Source organism: Sciurus carolinensis, chromosome 3 (assembly GCF_902686445.1).
Source record: "Sciurus carolinensis chromosome 3, mSciCar1.2, whole genome shotgun sequence".
Classification (NCBI taxonomy): Eukaryota; Metazoa; Chordata; class Mammalia; order Rodentia; family Sciuridae; genus Sciurus; species Sciurus carolinensis.
Genome location: NC_062215.1, coordinates 83,284,957 through 83,304,074, shown reverse-complemented (window position 1 = coordinate 83,304,074; position 19,118 = coordinate 83,284,957). Strand labels below are relative to the sequence as shown.

At 37.0% G+C, this 19,118-nt stretch overlaps 1 protein-coding gene across 3 annotated transcripts in view; it reads left to right on the top strand.

Annotated features, from left to right (window-relative positions):
- Dpp10 (dipeptidyl peptidase like 10) overlaps positions 1–19,118 on the top strand; it is a 1,299,115-nt gene that overhangs the window by 672,553 nt on the left and 607,444 nt on the right. Inside the window, exon 1 of one of the 3 annotated variants that reach the window (XM_047546243.1) lies at positions 11,904–12,267. The exons of 1 other annotated variant lie outside the window; for it this stretch is intronic. In XM_047546243.1, the coding sequence (XP_047402199.1) occupies positions 12,196–12,267 (72 nt within the window). In that variant the 5' untranslated portion in view covers positions 11,904–12,195. Of the gene's footprint in view, positions 1–11,903; positions 12,268–12,424; positions 12,508–19,118 lie in introns of those variants that run through there. One more of the 3 variants, XM_047546245.1, reaches the window with a different exon arrangement.

The following is a 19,118-nucleotide window of genomic DNA, read 5'->3' as shown; positions in this document are numbered from 1 at the left end:
AAAAGTTCCAGATAGCTCCTTACTCCATGCACCATGTGAGGACACAGAAGGTATCATCTATGGACCATAAAGTGGGCCCTCACCAGAGACCACATCTGCTGACATCTTGATTTTGAACTTCATAGCCTTCAGAACTATAAGAAATCATTTTCTGTTGTTTATGAACCACATAATTTATGGTTTGTTTATTATAGCAAAGAGGAAAAAGTTATACTCTATGCTAGATAAATTGGACAAGGATCATACAAAATATATCTAGCATTATGATATATTTATGAACCTATATAAGTTTATTGATTGCCTTTTTTATTGAGTAGCAATACACACACAAATTCATTTTAAGTATTATATATTTCACAGTAATTTAAAGCAGGCAAAATTCAGTATAGCAGGTACTCTGAAACCTGTGGATTAAGCAGATACATATTCTTTATGGCTTTTGATCTAAGATAAGACATCATTAAGGATATTAGGAATAGGATTACCTGTGTTCAAATTCCTTTTCTGCCTCTAAATAACTGTGGAATCTTGGCTAAGCTTCAGTCTCATCTTTTAGGTCATGGTGCTCCCAGGTTTGGATGGAGGAAGGGGTGGCATCTACCGCCCTAGTATTATTGTGTTAAAAGCATTAGACAGTGCCTAGTACACATTCCACAGTCAATAAATGTGAGTCATTATTGTTTTCACAGTTATTATTAGTCACAGGAAATGTTCAAAACTGAGAATGGACTCAACAGAGTGGAGGAGTAAAGAGTGTTAGAATGCTAGTGTGAGCTAATGGTATAAGGAAGTAAATGGTATGTGACAAGTGCATGAATAGAAATTAAGTACTCTGGGAATGGAAAACAGAAGAAAGAACTTCTCACTGAAGTGGGCAGGATAGCTTGTTTGAGAAGTCTAAATGAAATTGCAAATGTTTAAGGTGGAGAGAATGTGCACTTGGAGAGAATGTCTTCAGGGATATGAAATTGCAGAGAATTTAGCATTTTTTGGCAGAAGAAAAAAACCCCATTTGGACCCTCAGGCACAACCCACTGTGCCAAGACTTGGCAGTGTGAGGACAGATGGTGCCAAGGCAGGTGTTACATAGGAAGAAATCTTTGTCATGTGAAGAAAAGGAAGCTTTCTATAGTAATTAAAGTTCAGCTTGAGTAACAAGCTGCAAGCCCATTTATAGCTAGAAAATTGCAGACTGAGGCCTCTTGCCCTTTAAACAAAGCATGTCATTGAGTTCAGAAAGGAAAGAGGCATAGTCACCTGAAACCACAAATCCTGCTAAGGACAGGATTAATTGTTCTTTATATCCCTCTGGCTGTGTTGGTTTGTCATCGGTAAGAAAGAGTGGGCTCAGAATGGGACTGTTCAATTTTTGCAGGTAAATTTGGAATAGACCAGACAGATCTAAGTCTGCAATTTTCTCCATGGTGTCAAATGCAGGCTAAGTTGATATGATATTTAACAGTATGCAAATGAGTTTATAGCCTTGCCATGAAAATTCTCAGCAACAGAAACCCCATTCTCCTTACAATCTCTTTAGTTTGTCTTGGTTTATACTAACTCTGAGGAGTTCTAAAAGCATAAAGAAGGTTAGCATTCTGCTTTCACCATCATAAACACATTTTGGAAAGGTAGGAGCAATTTTATAGCTGTACATACATTGGAGAGAGGGCATGACCCCTGAGAGTTGGAGGTTTACCATCACTTTAAAAAATAACAGTGTGGAAGGAATTGTTCTAAGGGTAATCCCTGTCTTTTACTTTATATTCCTTAATAGCTGCCTTTTATTGGGTGTTTAGTAAGAGCCAGGAATTCTATTAGGTACTTTTTAAACTTTTATTTTAAAATAAAACAGGTACAGAGAAATACACAAAATTATTATAGGGCAAATGCCATTTTAACTACCACTCATGTCAAAGAATAAAACATTTCTGGTCTCCCAGAAGTCTCTCCATATGCTCTGGACTTTCTCTCTCCCAAAATAACTACTGTCATGACTTTTGTAGTAATCATTTTCTTGCACTTCTTTATGACTTATCATGTTAGTATGAACCCTGAGGCACTATAGTTTAGTCATCAATTTCCAAATTGATAAGTCTTTTAGCTGTAATTTAATCAACATGTCATCTACCTTCTCCCTGCAAATTCCTTTTTCTCCTCTCCTTAAAATGAATCTGGTGCATACTTGTTCTACTCATGGTTGAGTTTGCCCAGGAAGGAACTGATGCTTATATTAACAAGATACAATATTATTCTCTTCTCTCCTTTTCCTCAAATTGGCATCAGGACCTTTAATTGGACTCAGTTTTGGTAATTTTGTTTAAACTATAGGTAGTTCTGATTTTCAGGATGCAAGATGTTGATTTTTGCCTTCTGTCAGTTTAGTAATTTTTGATAGCTATCATGCTAGTTCATACCAAATGATCCAGGGTTGTCTTATAGTTATTATCTTAGATATGGAACCAGTCATTTCTTTAAGAAGTCCTGGTTTCTTTTAACCTGATAATATGGGTGTACAAATGATAGTCATTATTACTAGAATTGTAAATTTTGCAAATAGAAATACAAGACACACAATTAAATTAGAATTTCAGATAAACTACAAATACTTTTCTCTTTGGTGTTAGTGTGTCCAAGTGTGAGTGTGTGTGTACGTGTGTGTGTGAACCATAAAAATATATGGTTTATATACATGTAAATGTATATATTTTTGTGTATATGGTTGTTTATATGAAACCCAAATTTAGTTGGATAAGCTGTATTTTGACAACTAATTTCTACTAGGTCAGTCATTATTTCTAGATGCTCTTAGTCCAATTCCACTGAAAAGCAGTGGAAATTTAGATGCACAAGAGAGTTCTTGAAGGAACTCCATGCGAGGAAACAAGGAAGGGCATGGCAGAAGCAAGGAGAGCCCTTGGACTGCCATACAGGGTTGCAGTAGCTGTGAAGGGTAGAGGGAAGAAACCAGAGGTCCAAATGAAATGTCTGAAGTTGAGTTTAGTTCTAAGAAATACCTGAGGAGTCCTCAAGTCAAAGTTGTCCAAGGGAGGAGTCATACAAATCCTATGAAGGTAACTGCTTTAGTGTCCCTGTTGCAAGCACTACATCATTCACCTAGCACAGACTGTTGGAAGCAGCCCCACTGCTAGTGGTGATGTATGTTGCATGAGTTGATAATGATGTCTTCAATTCAGTTCATTTTCAGTGCTAATTTTTTTAAATGAACCTCTTCTATTCATACTTCCTGTTTTCATACTGATAATCTTGGTTCTTAAAACCTCGGCAATTAAGCCGGCGCAGTGGCACACACCACTAATCCCAGCACAGCTCCAGAGGCTGAGGCAGGAGGATGGGGAGTTCAAAACCAGCCTCAGCAATCACTAGCCTCAAAGCAACTCAATGAGATCCTCTCTAAATAAAATACCAAATAGGAATGGGAATGTGGCTCAGTGGTTGAGTGCCTCTTATTTCAATCCCTGGTACCAACCCCCCCCCAAAAAAAAAAGAAACTTTGGCAATTAAACAATTTGAATCTCCCATAACCAGTCATTTATTCTTTCTAATATTACATATTAAAATAGTCTAAGTATAGCTATACCAACATTACCATCACCCATTATTAATATTGAAAGTATGGGTTTTATTTTACATATACCATCCTCATTCTCCCCCATTTGGTGGGGTTTGGTTGTGTAAATCTACATTGTTAGATCACATAGCTATTTTAATAATATTTAACAATCACTATAATCCTTATGTTCATTTCTCTCTACTCCCTTGCTGTCCATAAGTGCTACTAGTTCTGTACAGTACTAGACAATTGAAATATAGCTAGTCTAAATTGTTTTGTGTTCCAAATATGCACTAGATTTTGGAAAATTACTAAATATCATAAAATATCCCATGCATAATATTCATATAAATATATTCAAATGATAATATCTTCAAAATATTGGGCTAAATAAAATATTCCCATTTCTTTACATTCTTGTCAGATGACTACAAAAACATTCAAAATTATATATGTCATTTTGTTATATTTTTATTCTAACAGTGATGCTTCGTTTAGTAGCTTACTTAAAAATAGAGCATTAGCATAGCATTTCTTAAGTGTTTACATTGATAACAGTCCCTTTATGACCTTTATACTTGAAGTTTAATTTTGTTGTATACAATTTCCTAGCCTGTTTTCTTTTTTTGAATATTTTAAATATGTCATTTCATTTTTCCCTACTAAATAAGTGCTGCTGTACAAAAATCTAATGATAATTCATATTACTTGATTTTTAAATCAAGTGTTCTTTTTACCTTACATGATCAAAGAATTCTTTTTCTCTTTAGGATCATTTATTTTTATTTCTTATTGATTGTGATGTATTAATATCCTCTAGTACACTATGTGTTTTTTAAATTTTTTTTATTTGTTGTTTTCGGACATACAGGACAGTAGGGTGTATTTTGACATATTATAAATATATGTGATTTTTAAAATAAGTTTATTTTTTCCAATTTGGGATCACTTACTTGAATTATAGCTTTTGTATTTGTTTTTCCACCTTGCTTTGATTCCTTACTCAGGAACTCTCATAACCTTTATGTTGGACCTTCTTTGTTCTTTATAACCCATGTCACTTTTTCTTGTAATTTTTTTTTGTTCCTCCATTTCTTTTCAGTTTTTAGTTTTTTTTCTCCCTCCCATTTTGATCCCTTTACAATTTTATATTTATTTTCTCTTATGTGCTTTCTAGATAATTTTTCTTTCTACTACAATGTTTCTTTTATTTCTAATTCTTTCTTGAGTTATCCCTTTTCTAATTCTGATTAATGTTGTTCTTTCATGTCTCATGTGATTTTCTTAATGCCCTTTATTCATTTTAAGAGCATATGTTTCAGTTTTGAAAAAGTTTTGAGCATGAACTTCATGGCAGACATTTTGGCCATTAATGGCATTTAGCAAACATCAGGTTTGAGGCAGTACATATTTTATACTATGCAGGTTATATGATCTCTAACAAAAACATTGTGATTATAGTATGAAAATAGTCATAGGAAATATTTAAATTAATGAGTGTGGTTATGTTTCACTAAAACTTTATTATAATAGAGGAACAAATGAGGACCTGTGGGTGTGGGGGTCTGGGAAGAGATCAAGCATCCTGATACAAGAGACCAATGGGACACTGACTCCCAATGGTGCCCCTTTCACTCGCTGTCAAAGGGCAAAAACCTCTTCTCCTTCCCCTGAATTCTCAGAAATCAGTCCCGTGTACTTTCTCGTGAATACTCATTGACTACTTGGAGCTCTGGGATGTTTTGGAATTGTCAGGCATGTCATTTGGCTTGCTGCATCATTCTACTTCTTTCTACATAGAAATAAAGCTTGTACAGCTTTTGGTATTCAGGGATTTGTAAAGGTGTCTTGTTATCTCCAATTGTAAAATTTATACTTTTGTGTTTGATGTCTCATTATCCAGCCTAAACTCATGCTGGTATCACTGCAGCCCATCTTCCCCAAATAGCACAGTATTCTAAAGAAAGTATGCCAAGCCTAATTTTACTCTTTTTGAAGTTCTCATTTTGAGCGTCAGACTTACGCTGCATAGGGATGCTTGCCTTTCTTCCCTCCTCCTACGTCAAGTGGTACTTATTTGTTTTGTTATTTTAAGTAAAAAAGTCCAATGCTTGTTTTCTTTCTATAAGATTATTTTTTTCTGTATTTGTATATTCTACCAAACATACTAAACAAATTCTTCTTACCCTCCTTTTGGTGTTTTTGGCATACGTTCCAAAAACTAATAAATCAGATAAACAAGCATATTTAAAATGTGTGTAAAGGATGCAGAAGAAGGGTATTTTTCTAATCATCAATTTGTATGAATCGAATAATATTTGTTACAGATTCTGTCTACCTCTTCCACTAATACTTACTAATTGTTAAGTATAACAAATGATAAAATATTACAAGAAAAGTTGAACTAAAATTAATCAAAACTTTCAAATATAAATCACCTATTGGGAAATGAGGAAGTAAAACTTTGGAATGTGCATTCTAAAATTATACAAATACATACTATATAACCAACAGCAGGAACAATGTTTAGTGCCAAACCCACAGAATTTATGATATTTCATGATACTTATGGTGATGCTAATAAAAAATATGAAACTTAAGCCTCACTAACATCCCTAACATCTTCAGAATGTATTCTCTTGGCATTCCCTACTCTCTGCCTCTCCTCCTATCCTACCATGTCTCTTTCTTCTTTCTGATTTGAATAAAGAAAAATATTTATATTTGCAAGACAGAAATAGAATAACTTAAAACATTTTCTTATTCTCCCCAATACATAGAGTCTGTTGGAAGATAGGTAGATGGATCAATACAAAAGGAATCCATATCAGTAGCATGCAACCCATGTAGACTAGTAGGTTAAACAGAATTAAACAATGATCAGTAATGAGAGTTGTATTTTAATGTACCTGATTCCAATACAGGTTGTATCTCATGATGTCCTGAAACTTCCATTTGTAAAATCTAAACAGATGACTCTGCGTGTGAAAGTATCAATCAGAGAACCCAAGGACTTGGCCTCAAGTTTCCTTTGGAGATTGTGGAATGCTTCTCACTGGCAGAAAGTCTATTGGTGGGGAGAAATGCCAGGGACCCTTTAACCAGTCTTCAGGGACCATGCACCCCACTCTGAGACTGTCTCTTATTTCCAAGAGGAAACTTCATGTGACTGAATTTGGTACTAAATCTTTTAAAAATAAATTGAGCTTGGTGAAAGTGTTACAAAAGATGGAAATCCTCCTTTCCCTCTTGGTGAAGATTTTACAATAGAATTTTCTCTATCAATGCATACATTATTTCCTTGACATGGAAATGTGCTTTGCACTGTTCTGGGAATCACCTAAGGAAAGATGGTAAGTAACCCACTATAAGCTCTGAATGTTTGAGAATGCTCAGCATTATGCACTTTCCAAGGGCAAAGGGAAGAAGATGATTTTGAATCATTAGAAAAACTCAACTTGTTTAGGGAAATGAGAAATACCAGGTTCAGAGAATTTTGTTCATCAAAGGCAGACTCATTATCTGAAAACGCCAAATGTTATGCCAATGTTTCTAAATACTCTTTCATATCTAACAACCCTTCTGTCATTTGGAGACAGACTCTGACTCAGAAAACTTTATTTTATCTCTAAGGAAGTGAAGATCAGAAAACAACATATAAGCAAAAAGGGATAAAAGGGTTTTTTCCCCCTTACATCAACATAACCAATTTATTAAATGATTATTCTTTTATAAAGTAAAATAAATAATTGCAATCCTTTGTTGAACATCTAGTGAGTGAAAATAATAATAGCCAGAAAATTTCTCACATTCTCAAGTCATTTTGTTGTTATTGATTCAGCTGTACATAGGGAGAAAAAATCATATGTGGGAAAAATCATGTGTTGTTTTATTGTCTCAGTAGCCTCATATATGTTATAGAAGGCTGTGAGGTGAAAGGAAGACGTGAGGTGTGTAAATATAGCAACCAAGGAGACTCTACAACACCAGAACCTGTATGAATGAGCAGTTTGTCAATATCCTCAGGTCTCCAGTGAGCAGCAAGAATGGCTCTCAGGATATTGCAACTCTGTCTGCTTCCACCAGAGATCATAATTGGGCTATGAATTTTTATAACAGAAAAGTCTTCCCAATGTAGACAGAGACTGACAAAAAGTTTAGTTAATGCCAAAACAAAAATCTCAGGACGGTGTGAACAGCATACATAGATATCACTGAAACATGTAATGACTTCTTTCTGTTTTCTTTCTCACTTTTAAAATAAACATCTGATATAGTTTACTGAATAGAGCTTTGAAAAGATAACTTGTTTCTGAATATTGCTCACTGTACTGGTTTTCTGCCCAAGGACAGGAGGTGTACTTTGGGGAATTTGAGAAGCCGATTGAGGTGAGAAGAGGTGATTTATAAATCGAAACCAAATGATAGCAGAAGGTGTGAACTAGAGCTGTTTCTTCATCTGCAAAGAGCTAATTGGGCAGATTTCAGGCCAGGTCTCTAAAGGCACAGCTCATGAACCCTGTCTTCCTGATGCTGTGCTCATTATAGACACTCAATGTAGGACTGGTTAATGGCAGGGAAACCCCTACCAAGGTGGCCTTTACATGACACTGCAGATTTACCTCAAAAAAGAAAGAAGAGGAGGGAAAAGTGAGCTAGAGATTCCAGGCAACTGCCTCATATGGAGTCTCCTTTGTCTTATATAATTTATCTGAAATTGAAGAGCTTTTTCTCTAAAGGCTACTCTACTTCACAAAATTTCAAGGGGCTTTTTTCTCTCTGACATAGAGTTTAACCTGACCTTATTTGTTACATGGTTGTTGTTAGAGAGTCGATTTTGTTTTTTGTTCCCATGTCTATAATTTGATTCGGAAGATTGAATACAGCACCTATGACCTGTATCTGTCTGGAACAACCTATGTTTGCCATGGATGCTGAAATATTTTAATGATAATCTTGAATTGGTTCAGTACTTACCTAAATTTCATAATCTATCCTCTATCATTCACCTTAATATATCTAGGTAAAATAAGATGTATTACATTCACATCTTACTTTTAAGGCATCAGATATCAAGGAAAGAAAGACATTGTAGATGTTCACAATACTGTATATGAGAAGGTTTTTAAGACTTCACAAACCCAAAGAAATACACTGAAGAAGCAGCATTGAAAGTTATGTCTACATTGGAACAGGAAACTGGAATTTGCGATAATTCAGTTTTCTAAAGGAACTGGTGGAGCTGAATCCTACAAGACAGTTTGAATAAAATGGTCACATGTTACAAGAGCTTTCCAACCCTTAATAGAGAGAGTTTCACTGGGCAATCTTAGTCCTTGTTCAGTGATAAAAATCTGATTCCCTTACATGAAAACTATAGGAAAACTTCTATTGCCATCAGTATTATAAAATATATGGTTGCCAATGAGGTAGTTCCTCAAAGATACTATAAATCTATAAATTTCTATAAAACTCTCTTAACATATAATTTTTCATTTTCAGAAATACCTTGTAAATTATTTTTTAAATTTTAGTTTTCTGAATCTTAAAAATATATGAAAGATAAAATTATTATTATGCATTTGTGTCTAATGAGAGAGCATGGGAAAAATTTGGTGGACGTTAAAAATCCTTTGTGAAATAATTAACTCATCTATTGATTTTTTTGTATTTTTCTAAGCACTTAAATTGACTCAGTAAGTTTTAAGCACATACAAATAATTTATCATTCGGAGGATAGTCTTTTGCCTTATAAAATCAATACATAATCATAGAAATTTAGAGATAAAAGGGATCTTAATGTTCATGTAGTCAAAGCATTTTAATTTTAACAGGTAAGAAAGTGGAGACAGGAGATAAATGACTTCACTCTGGCCCTTTGCTACATGCCAGAAGGAGTAAGAGTAGCCATCTTCTAACATCTAGTCATACAAGTGTTTCCTGTCTTCACTGCATTAGGTCTTTGTTCATATGAGTAGTTTTAAAATCTTGTAGACATTTGATTACAAACTGGTGTTTTTGTTTTTTCTTTAATGATGCCATATTCAACAACCATATAAAACAGAACTGCAAACATTTTCTCTTGAGGTGTAAGTGTTCCTATATTTTTTGTGGACATTAGATTTTTTTTTTCTTAAATAGGGAATTGATTTGGCTATGAAGTGGAAAATCTAACATTGTAATTCGAATGTATAAAAAAACAGAATATTTAAGTTTGAAAAAAATCAGTTTATTATGTGATTAAGTTTTAATTAGTGCCCTTAACCTAAATCTCAAGAGCTAAAAATTAATGTTCTTAGCTTGAATAAATAACAACCCACTCAAAAGATGAAGACTCAGAAAAGCTTTCCTTATAAAACATTCTCTCTCTCTCTCTCTTTTTCTCTCTCTCTCTCTCACACACACACACAGAGCAAGTGAAACATCTTACAACTTATGTCTCGATTTGTAACCAAAGTAAATTTTATGCTGAATACTGAAAATGGATGAAAGTTCAACCACTGAATTGAATCAAATAAGTAATCTTAAATAGAATGAGGATAATTCCCTCCAGTATGTACTTTTCCTGTGTGACTGAAATCTCCATCACAAACTAAATTCCTTCAAGTCAAGCAGATTGTCCAAAATGGAAACACTTAAAATGATTACTATACCCAAATAACTACTGAAGAGCAAAACGTAGAGATGAAAACATTTTATAATAACAAATCTTTCCCCCCTTCCCCACCCCTCAAATTTTATGTGAGAAAAAAATCTTCATAGATTTACTGGATAAACTGCTAGATAGTTATTTAACCAGTGCCTTTAATTTTTTTATTTGCTTTATATTTTTACAACTAGCAAAATTAATTCTATTCAATAGTTATTTCTACTGAAATGGAACAAATACATCACTCACAATATGACCTGGAGTACATATTTTTGAAAAGTTCTCCCCTTCATTGAGATTTGACTTTTCTACTGGTGATCACTAACTTATTTATTTAAAAAAGTATATTTTGATAGAGCTGTTGATATAGTTAATATTTAAGACAAGCATGATAATTCATGTTTTAGGAATTGACAAGGTTGGAGCACCACCCCTACCATTCTACAACAGCCCTGTCAGGGGACAGGTTAATTCATGCACTGAATATCTCAAACTAGAAGGGAACCAATCCTTAGGTAAGGAAACCCAACTCCCGGCTACCCTTCACCACTCCCCATATTCTCATTCTTTGCTCTGAAACTGCATTACAGCACTTGGGTATTTGACTGCTTCCTGAATTTTCTAATTCAGCAATCTCCACAAGCATGTAGCTGAGACTGAGGGGCTGCTTGTGGTCCATCTGCCTAAGGCATATCCTTTCTAGTACCCAAGGGAAAGCCTTGGAGGAACCATGTCCTAGGGGCTCAGGATGAAACTAGTGAACTTTGTCTATTGCATTTCCAAAGACCTATGCTAACTCTTTGATTTATATTCCTGTTCCAAGTTCCCAGTCCATACACTATGAAGTAAGTTTCTTGTAGTCAGGGGTTTTGGTAGATTTGGCTTGTTACAGTCTCTTTGCCTGATCCCTTTCCTCAGCCTTTACAGTATGTTTGGCACATGTAGATGCCCAATAAACACACTTTGGGAGAGGGTTATGTTGATCTGAAAAACTTAAAATATGAAGGGATTTCTACATGTTTCCAGGGGGGAATTTTTTTTTTTTTTTTTTTTTTTTTTTAAGTATCAGGTTATCATTAAAGGTTGTTAGCATTTTTAACCAATCTTAGGAATTCCACTGGCATTAACTAAGCAGGGGAATCCAGGCTAGAGGCTAAAGGATATCTATTGCCTCAAATCAGGTGGGTCAGAAGCTCAGGTCATGATCTGGGACAACAGTCCCAGGTCCCGACAGGTGTTGCACGCTCTCAGTGGGGCTCCAGGCCCCTGTCTCCCGTTGCCCGCTGCCTTCTAGGAGCACTGGAGCATGCCCAGTGGCAGCGCTGGAGCCACCAAGGGCTTTGCACGGGCTCACTCCGCTTCTCCGGGTTTTAGCAGGAGCCCGCGGGGGGCGGAGGGGCTAGGGGAGCCCGCAGAGCCCGGCAGCCTTGGCTACAAGAGTCGGGAGCTCGCTTGCCACACAGAGCTCTCTCCCGCGTTGCGGTTGCTCGGGAGATGCTGGAGCGCAGCGCTGGGCTGCTCCACCTGGCGCGCTGAGCGCGGCGCCGGGAGCCCCCGAGGGCGGGCTGCTTAGCGGGCGGGGGACACGGACTGCGGTAGAATGAGAGACGGGCTCCTCTGGCGCTGCGAGACATCGCTCCAGCGCGGTCAGGTGCTAGAAGCCAGCCGCTCGCCGCTCCACTAACTTGTCACTTGGTAGTGTCTGGTCTCTACGCTTTCCGGTGGTGGGGGGCGGGGGGAGTGGGGAGTTAGAAGGTCTGCGGTAGCCTAAAGAGGGATCCTGCAAGGGGGAGCCTGCCTGCTGCCGCTCTTCTCCCCCTCCCCATTACTCCCCTCCCCCCACCCCATCGCTGCCGCTTTCCCTTCCGCCAATTCCGAGAGCGGCGGGCGCCTGTGACATGCGATCGCTGCCAAGTGACGGTCCCTGAGTCTGAAGTGCCCGCAAGGAAGTGAGCTCCTACGCGGGCCGCCGGCGATGACAGCCATGAAGCAGGAGCAGCAGCCCACCCCGGGGGCGAGGACAAGCCAAGCGCAACCAGCGGACCAGGTGAGAGTTGGCAGCTGGGGCCAGGCCCTCCCAGGAGGGGTGGCTTCAGTCCGCGCTACCCCCGCCTCTCCTCCACGGCTTGGCTCCCACGCCTCCCTCTCCCCACCCTCCCCCCGCCCCAGTTCCAGGCTCTCCTCTGCTCATCCATGGACTCAGCAGGAAGTTAGCGCTTCTGAGTGCGCTCTGGGGCCCGGCGAGAGGATGCGCAAGGTGGAGAGCCGCGGGGAAGGGGGAAGAGAGGTAAAGGCTGGGGGTTCCCTGGGGAGCCTCTGCGGGCGGGCCACCAGGGGAGGGAGAGGTGGACGGGTCCAAGGAATCGGGCTTCTTGGCTTCTATCAGCACACGCTGAACGAATCTGCCGCGCTCCGGGAGACGACCACTTGCAGGGTTCGAGCCCGGTCTTGCTGTAGCCAAGAGGCGCACTGGTCAAAGCGACCCAAGTAGGCAAATGACCTTTAGGCCGGCAGAGTTTTTCCTTTCCTTTGTATATTCTTTTGAAGAGACGGCGACGGGGGTCGTAGGGGAGGCTGGGTGGGAGAAGAGGATGTACCCAGAATCTGTAGTCTGCTGAGTAGAACGGGGCTTGGGGAGCAGAAAGGCATTTATCATTAATGGGAGCCGGGAAGGTACTGACTAGTGATTTCTTGGGTCCAGACGTGTTGTGTCTGCAGAGATGAGGTGCCTTGTGTTGGCTGAGGGTTATTTCTGTCCCTTTTCCGTCCTTCCACACCCACCACCCTTTTTTGTTTAGATTTTTAGGGATCTGAACCATAAGGGTATGGTAGATCCCCATCTCGTCTCTGTTCCTGAATTGGGGTGATTCGGGAGTTCAGTGACGCTTTTTCCCAAAGTTGGAAGGTCTGGAGCGCTGAGATGCTCTGGCTAGGATAGGGGAGTCTGTGATGAGCCGACTGAAGGTGCGGTCACATTAACATCAATTAGAACTGGACAGAGAGAGCCGCGCTTAGGTCAGCGCATAACTAAGGAGCTGGAGGACCCAGGCATTGGAGTAAAGGAGATAGGGCTCTCTGCCCTGAGCGCACTGTCAAAGGCCGCTGGAGGCGTTCCCGGCAGACACTCCCAGTTCATCGCCAGAAGTGGGGTACAAGGGGGTGCAAACAGCTAGACTTCAGCATCATCTGGGCTCTTCGCTTATTCTAAGCACTGAAGAGCCTGTTAGGGGAGCTGTCCAAATCGCCCAGGAGTGGCGGCGAGGCAGAGGAAGCGATGCCAGGAATGCTGTTATTAATATTCCAGTCCTGGTCATCTCTCCTGGCTTGTGGTCTCTTTTCTCTCCTTTCCTCCCCTTCTCATTTCCCTCACATATGTTTCACACAGGTGGTGGAGATTTTTCAGTGCCTTAAAGATCCCTCTCGGTTTATGGGGTTGAATGTTGCAGTTTTTACAAAGTATTTGTTTTCTTGAACCATTCTCTTTGCTCCATATCCTTAGATAAGTTTGAAAATATTAAAATATTGTATCATAATGTTCCTTCCTCTCATAGTCCCCCCAATCCTAGCACACATTACAATATAGAAACTGGATTGCTGATGCATAAAAATAATTTCAGGAGAGGACCATGGATCCTCTTTCAAGCTGACAGCCCTAAATTTCATTAACAAGCAACTGAGCCTCTCTCCTGCTCCTGTAATGATGCTACCAATAAGAACGATTAGTCAGGTGAGAGTCCCCACATGAAATCTTTGCTCACTAACCTGTGACACCAGCTGGTTACTTGAGGTGCTGCAAACAGTTCAGTGATGGAGGTGGGGAGGAAGAGGCAAAGCAGAGCACACAGAAGCTTCGAATGTATATGTAAATAGTGGACACGTTGTATATGCACAGGAAATCCTTTTGTCACGACTAATCTGGTACTTAAAATTCACAGGATGAGATAGGTTCAAGCTTGAATCCATTTTCCTTGTTAGTATGCACATTTTTATAGCCACTTCAAATATTCAGGGAGTGGCCATCTGCATAAATCCTGTTTTAATTGAGCATTTTTAAGTGATTTTTCTGTCTACATGATTTTAATATATCAGTGGTACGCATTTTAAACATGTGTTAAAATTAAAGAGATTGATTTTGCCAAGGGAAAGAAAGTCAGACAGAAATATACACAGCACTATCCACTATCCCTGCAAGGTTTTTAAAAAAATTCCTAGGAAATTGCTATGTCTACGATATTCTTTTGTCCAAAGATTGACATATGAAATGATGGCCATATAATGTAGGTGTTTGCTGTGAATACTTAAACTACTTTCTATAAGATCCACTAAGTTTTTATGAACAGAATTAGTCATTATGGTTTAATTCTGCAGTTGTCACACAACTTTCATGCATAACTAGATACAATAGCTCTGTAAAAACAGGATTAATTTTGCTGGCTTCTATGATAATTAAAAAGAAGATCCACAAAGTTAGTTTAAAATGTACCTTTATGAAATTCTACCTAGTGGTTAAACAGGGAGCATGTTCCAGCTAATCATTCACTATGTATTGATTTTGGAAGATTTAAACTTTTGAATATTGCCAAAAAAGTCTTTTAGTTTCCATGACAGAGATTTTTATGAACCGCAAAGATGCCTTGCCCTGAGGCCATCAAACACCTATTTCCATTCAGCACCATGGAAGTCTACAGCATTGTTTTCTAAGCAAAAACAATTATGAGTCATATAATTTGGTTACTGTTACAGTCCTATAGGAGGCTTGGCCTTCTGTTTGGTCTTATCTGTTTCTGTCCTCTATCACAGGGTAGCATGACCAGAGACTCCCCTAATCAAAAAGCTGCAGGGATTTAAAATATTCTCTTAATATTCTGAACTGTTAGAAAGATTTTTATCATGTTAGTAGTCCTTCTTTTAGAACTTTATTAATGAAACAAATGTTTATAACAGTTATTTTTATTGTTTCCATAACACTCCACTTTTCTTAAAGGTCTTAAAATAAATGCTTTGACATAGGTAGATGCAGTCATTTCCACTTAACATGATCAGTATCTCACTTTACATGAGGAATCCAAAATCTTAAGTGACTAATTGTCACCTCCTAAACGTTTGCCACACGTAGCATACTGTTCTTGGGGTTGGATAAAAAGATATTTATTGAATGTATTTTTCTCTTTGAGTCTCATAACAACTTTTTGAGGCACAGCCTGTTGCTATTCCCATTATAGAAATGATAATACAGAGGATTAAAGAAATTAAGCAACTTGACCAGCTTATCTTCAGAAGTGATGGAGGCGGTGAAATTAGATTTAGGAGCTCCTTCAAGTATGAAACCCCATCTCCTACCTTCTACACAATCACAGAATAACACATTTCTATTATAGGAAGAGATACTAGTGTGTGTGCGTGCATCCATTACCTTCAATGGCAAATAGATAAAAGTTTGTTTAAATCCTCAACTGTAAGTTTAAATAATAAATAATCTTGAAATTTTAGTCAACTCCTTTATTAATTTTACAGTTAATATCTTTTATTATGATATAAATAATAAAAATGAATATATAGATTCTCATAAATGCCTAGGAATATTTTAGAAAAATTTTTTAGGTCTTTATGTCACTTGCCTCTGGTAATAATGATGAGATTCTAAAGGGTTGTTAAGTGAGTATGTTTTTAATTCAGGAAAGTAAGCTTTAGCATTTACTCACATTTCCACCAGGTGGCATCCTTCTGCTGGATCCAATGGGGAAAAATATTGCCTAAAATACGTGGCTGTCATCTCAGCTCCAAAAACAAAACAAAAACAAAAATTACACCCCATATACATAAATAAAAAATAAAACCAAAATGAAATCAACTCTATTTTCTAGAATATGACTTAAAGTATTTAAAGAAATGATTTGGCTCCAAAGATTGGTTATGCTTTTTCCTTAAAAAAAAAAAAAATCATTTTGGCAGAAAACCAATCTCTTACAATTCAGCATGTGGCAGCTTCTTGATGAATTAACCCATGGTCAGAACTGTGATAACATATAATGGGTAAAACGCCTGCTGAAAAAATATCCCTTGTACTTTTGACCCTTAAATAATATGAATCAAAAAATGTTTCAGCAGAGAAATTGGTATTCAGTGTTTTTTCTTTAGCTTTGGTCTACCCAACCAGATTAAAAATTTCAAATGTATGTTTGACAAAAAAAATCTCAGAAAAGTTATTCTTCCGTGTCCCCTTGCTAATATGTAAACATGTCATAATTTAGTCAATAAAATATTATTTTTAACATAGGACCTTGAAAATAAATTTTGTAAATCATCTCAAAAACATATTTGATAAAAGATGTATTAATTTTCTTTTAACTATTCAATATTTATAATATTGTACTTCCTGAGGTTGCAGTTCTATACGTTTGGTTAGAAAATATCATTTAAATTTTTTTAAAAATTTTGAAATTTTTTTGTGGGAGACCAAATTTTCTTCTCTCAATTTCTTATTTTGAACTTTTTAGATAATATGTTAAACATGGAATACAGTATATAATATAAATATTTTATATGTAAAACATTTTATTTACTTAGTTAAGAACATGCCACAAAATATCCCTTGCTGGGAAATATCTAATATGTCGATATATCTATTTGTTAATTTCAGGGACTGAGCAAACTGCATATTTAAAAAAGATTAAATTATATAAAAACAAGTTAAAGAAAATTGTGTTATTAAATATTAATGCTCCATTATCTTATGAAGCACATTGCTTTAAATGAATTTTAAACTAAAACTCTCCAGCCTGATAAAAAATAAAGCTATTTTAAAGTTTCAGTTTCTTGAATAATTTATGATTACAGAATGCTTGAAGTTTTAGTAGGTATAAGCATATTAATTTATTTACACTGCATCATGTTTCATATAGAATGCTAGAACGTTATGACTAAGATTTTGATGTTTATACCATCAACTACAAATATTTATTTAACATTGACTATGAGTTACGCACTAGACACACAGACTCAAGTTCATAGGCAGCCTGGCTCCACCAGGACCCACTGTGTTTTCTTGGGAGGGTTACACGATTTGTCCATTTCATCCATGAATGAAGATGGCAATAGGTCCTTTGCATGCTTCTTTTAAGGATTAACTAAGATAGTATGTAAGTTTTGAATAATGTCTTATACTAAATCCTTTCTTTAAATGTGCAGTGTGGAAATAAGAGTCTAGACAAAATTTGAAAAAAAAAAAAAAAAGGAGGTTCAGTAAGCCACATGTATCTAGTCCATTGTTTTAACATGTTGAAGATAATCACATTATTCAGTGCATATATTTGTTTGATTATACATGAGTTTGTTCATACATGTAAATATTATATTAATAGAATTGGACATCAGGTCTAAATCTGGAAGACAATCGCACTTCAAAATATTTTTGTTTCATCTCAGCATCCTTTCAATCAAACCTTGCTTCTTCACCATTCTATTCTGTAATGGAAAGTAAACCTTGGCTGATCCTCATTAACAGTATAATTAGCTCTAAATATGTTGCCTAATGTTTCCTGTGCAGTACACCTAATAAGATATTTAACTTTGGAAAGATAATATTCGAAGGAAAAAGGTATGCAATTTATAGAAATATATCAGGGGATGGGTGAGATTTTGGTCAGTGAAGCAGGAAAGTGCATACCCATGGAGAACCCACAACTCCAGAATCTGAACCCCTACTGTCATTGGTTGTGGGAGAATTGGACTAAGCATTGCCACCATATATTTTGTTGAGGAACTTTATGTGTGTCCTAATCAAGTTCATGTGCTATTGAACATTATAATGAGAAAATATGCTAAGACATGCTTCAACCAAGAAAATTCAGATCTTTTTTCCATCTGAAAACCAGCATAGGGTCTAAAACAGGTCAAGGAAATGATGGAAAGAATGTAAACTTCCCCACAAATATATTATCTCATGTTGTTAGAAAGGTTTCTACCCTGAAACTATGCTGTCTCTCCTGGAGAAGTCATGTAGCTTAGTCCTGATTATTTCCAGCACACTATTTTTTAAAACTTTCTATTGATCTGATTCACAATTTTTTTTTCCAATAATGAATCTTCGTGTTCATTTTCCTGTCCAGAGAGCACCTGTTCTTTAAGACTTTAGACTGGTCAATTACTACTCCCATACATGCTAGATGCTCCTATCATCTATTACATATTAGTTTAAGAAATGCTTGTCATTTCCAAGATGGCAGAGAAGCTGGGAAGGGGAATCAGAGAAAAGAATGGATCAATCAGGAGAAAGCTTTCCTATTGTATATTCTTTTTTTTCCAAGCTGTTCCAAAGTCTCAGAATTTCAGACAGACCCATTATGTACATTATAGTAAATATAGTATTTGCTATGACAATAAATTGAGGCAACTGAGTTTCATCCAAAACTGAAAAAAAATTTAATGCTCTATTTGGAACTCTTTTGGTTAAGTAATTGTTGTCCACAGTACTCTTTATTTTGTCTTCCATGTGATAAAATTTTTATTTTATTCTTATCATAGCATAAAATATTTGAAAAACTTTAAAATGCAAATTTTACCCAACATGTAGGTGATATGTCTGTTTCAGTAATCAGAACAGTATATTCTGCAACATCTTTGGAATTGCCAAATGATTTTCAGAATTAAGTTGTTTTTAGTGGAGAGTCAACTTGATGGAGAATTGAGAACAGAGTGAAACAGATTTAAGACTGCATCCTTGCCCTACCATTTACTATGCAATCTATAGCCCCTCAGAAATTCTCAGAATGGTGAGAACGTTGCAATGGCTAGACACAGGAGGTGTGAATGAGCTTGTGTAACATCTGCCCAAGGCAGAAATTGGATAAGTATTTTATTCTAATACTACTGTACTTCTGCATCTTTAGAGGAGATCTT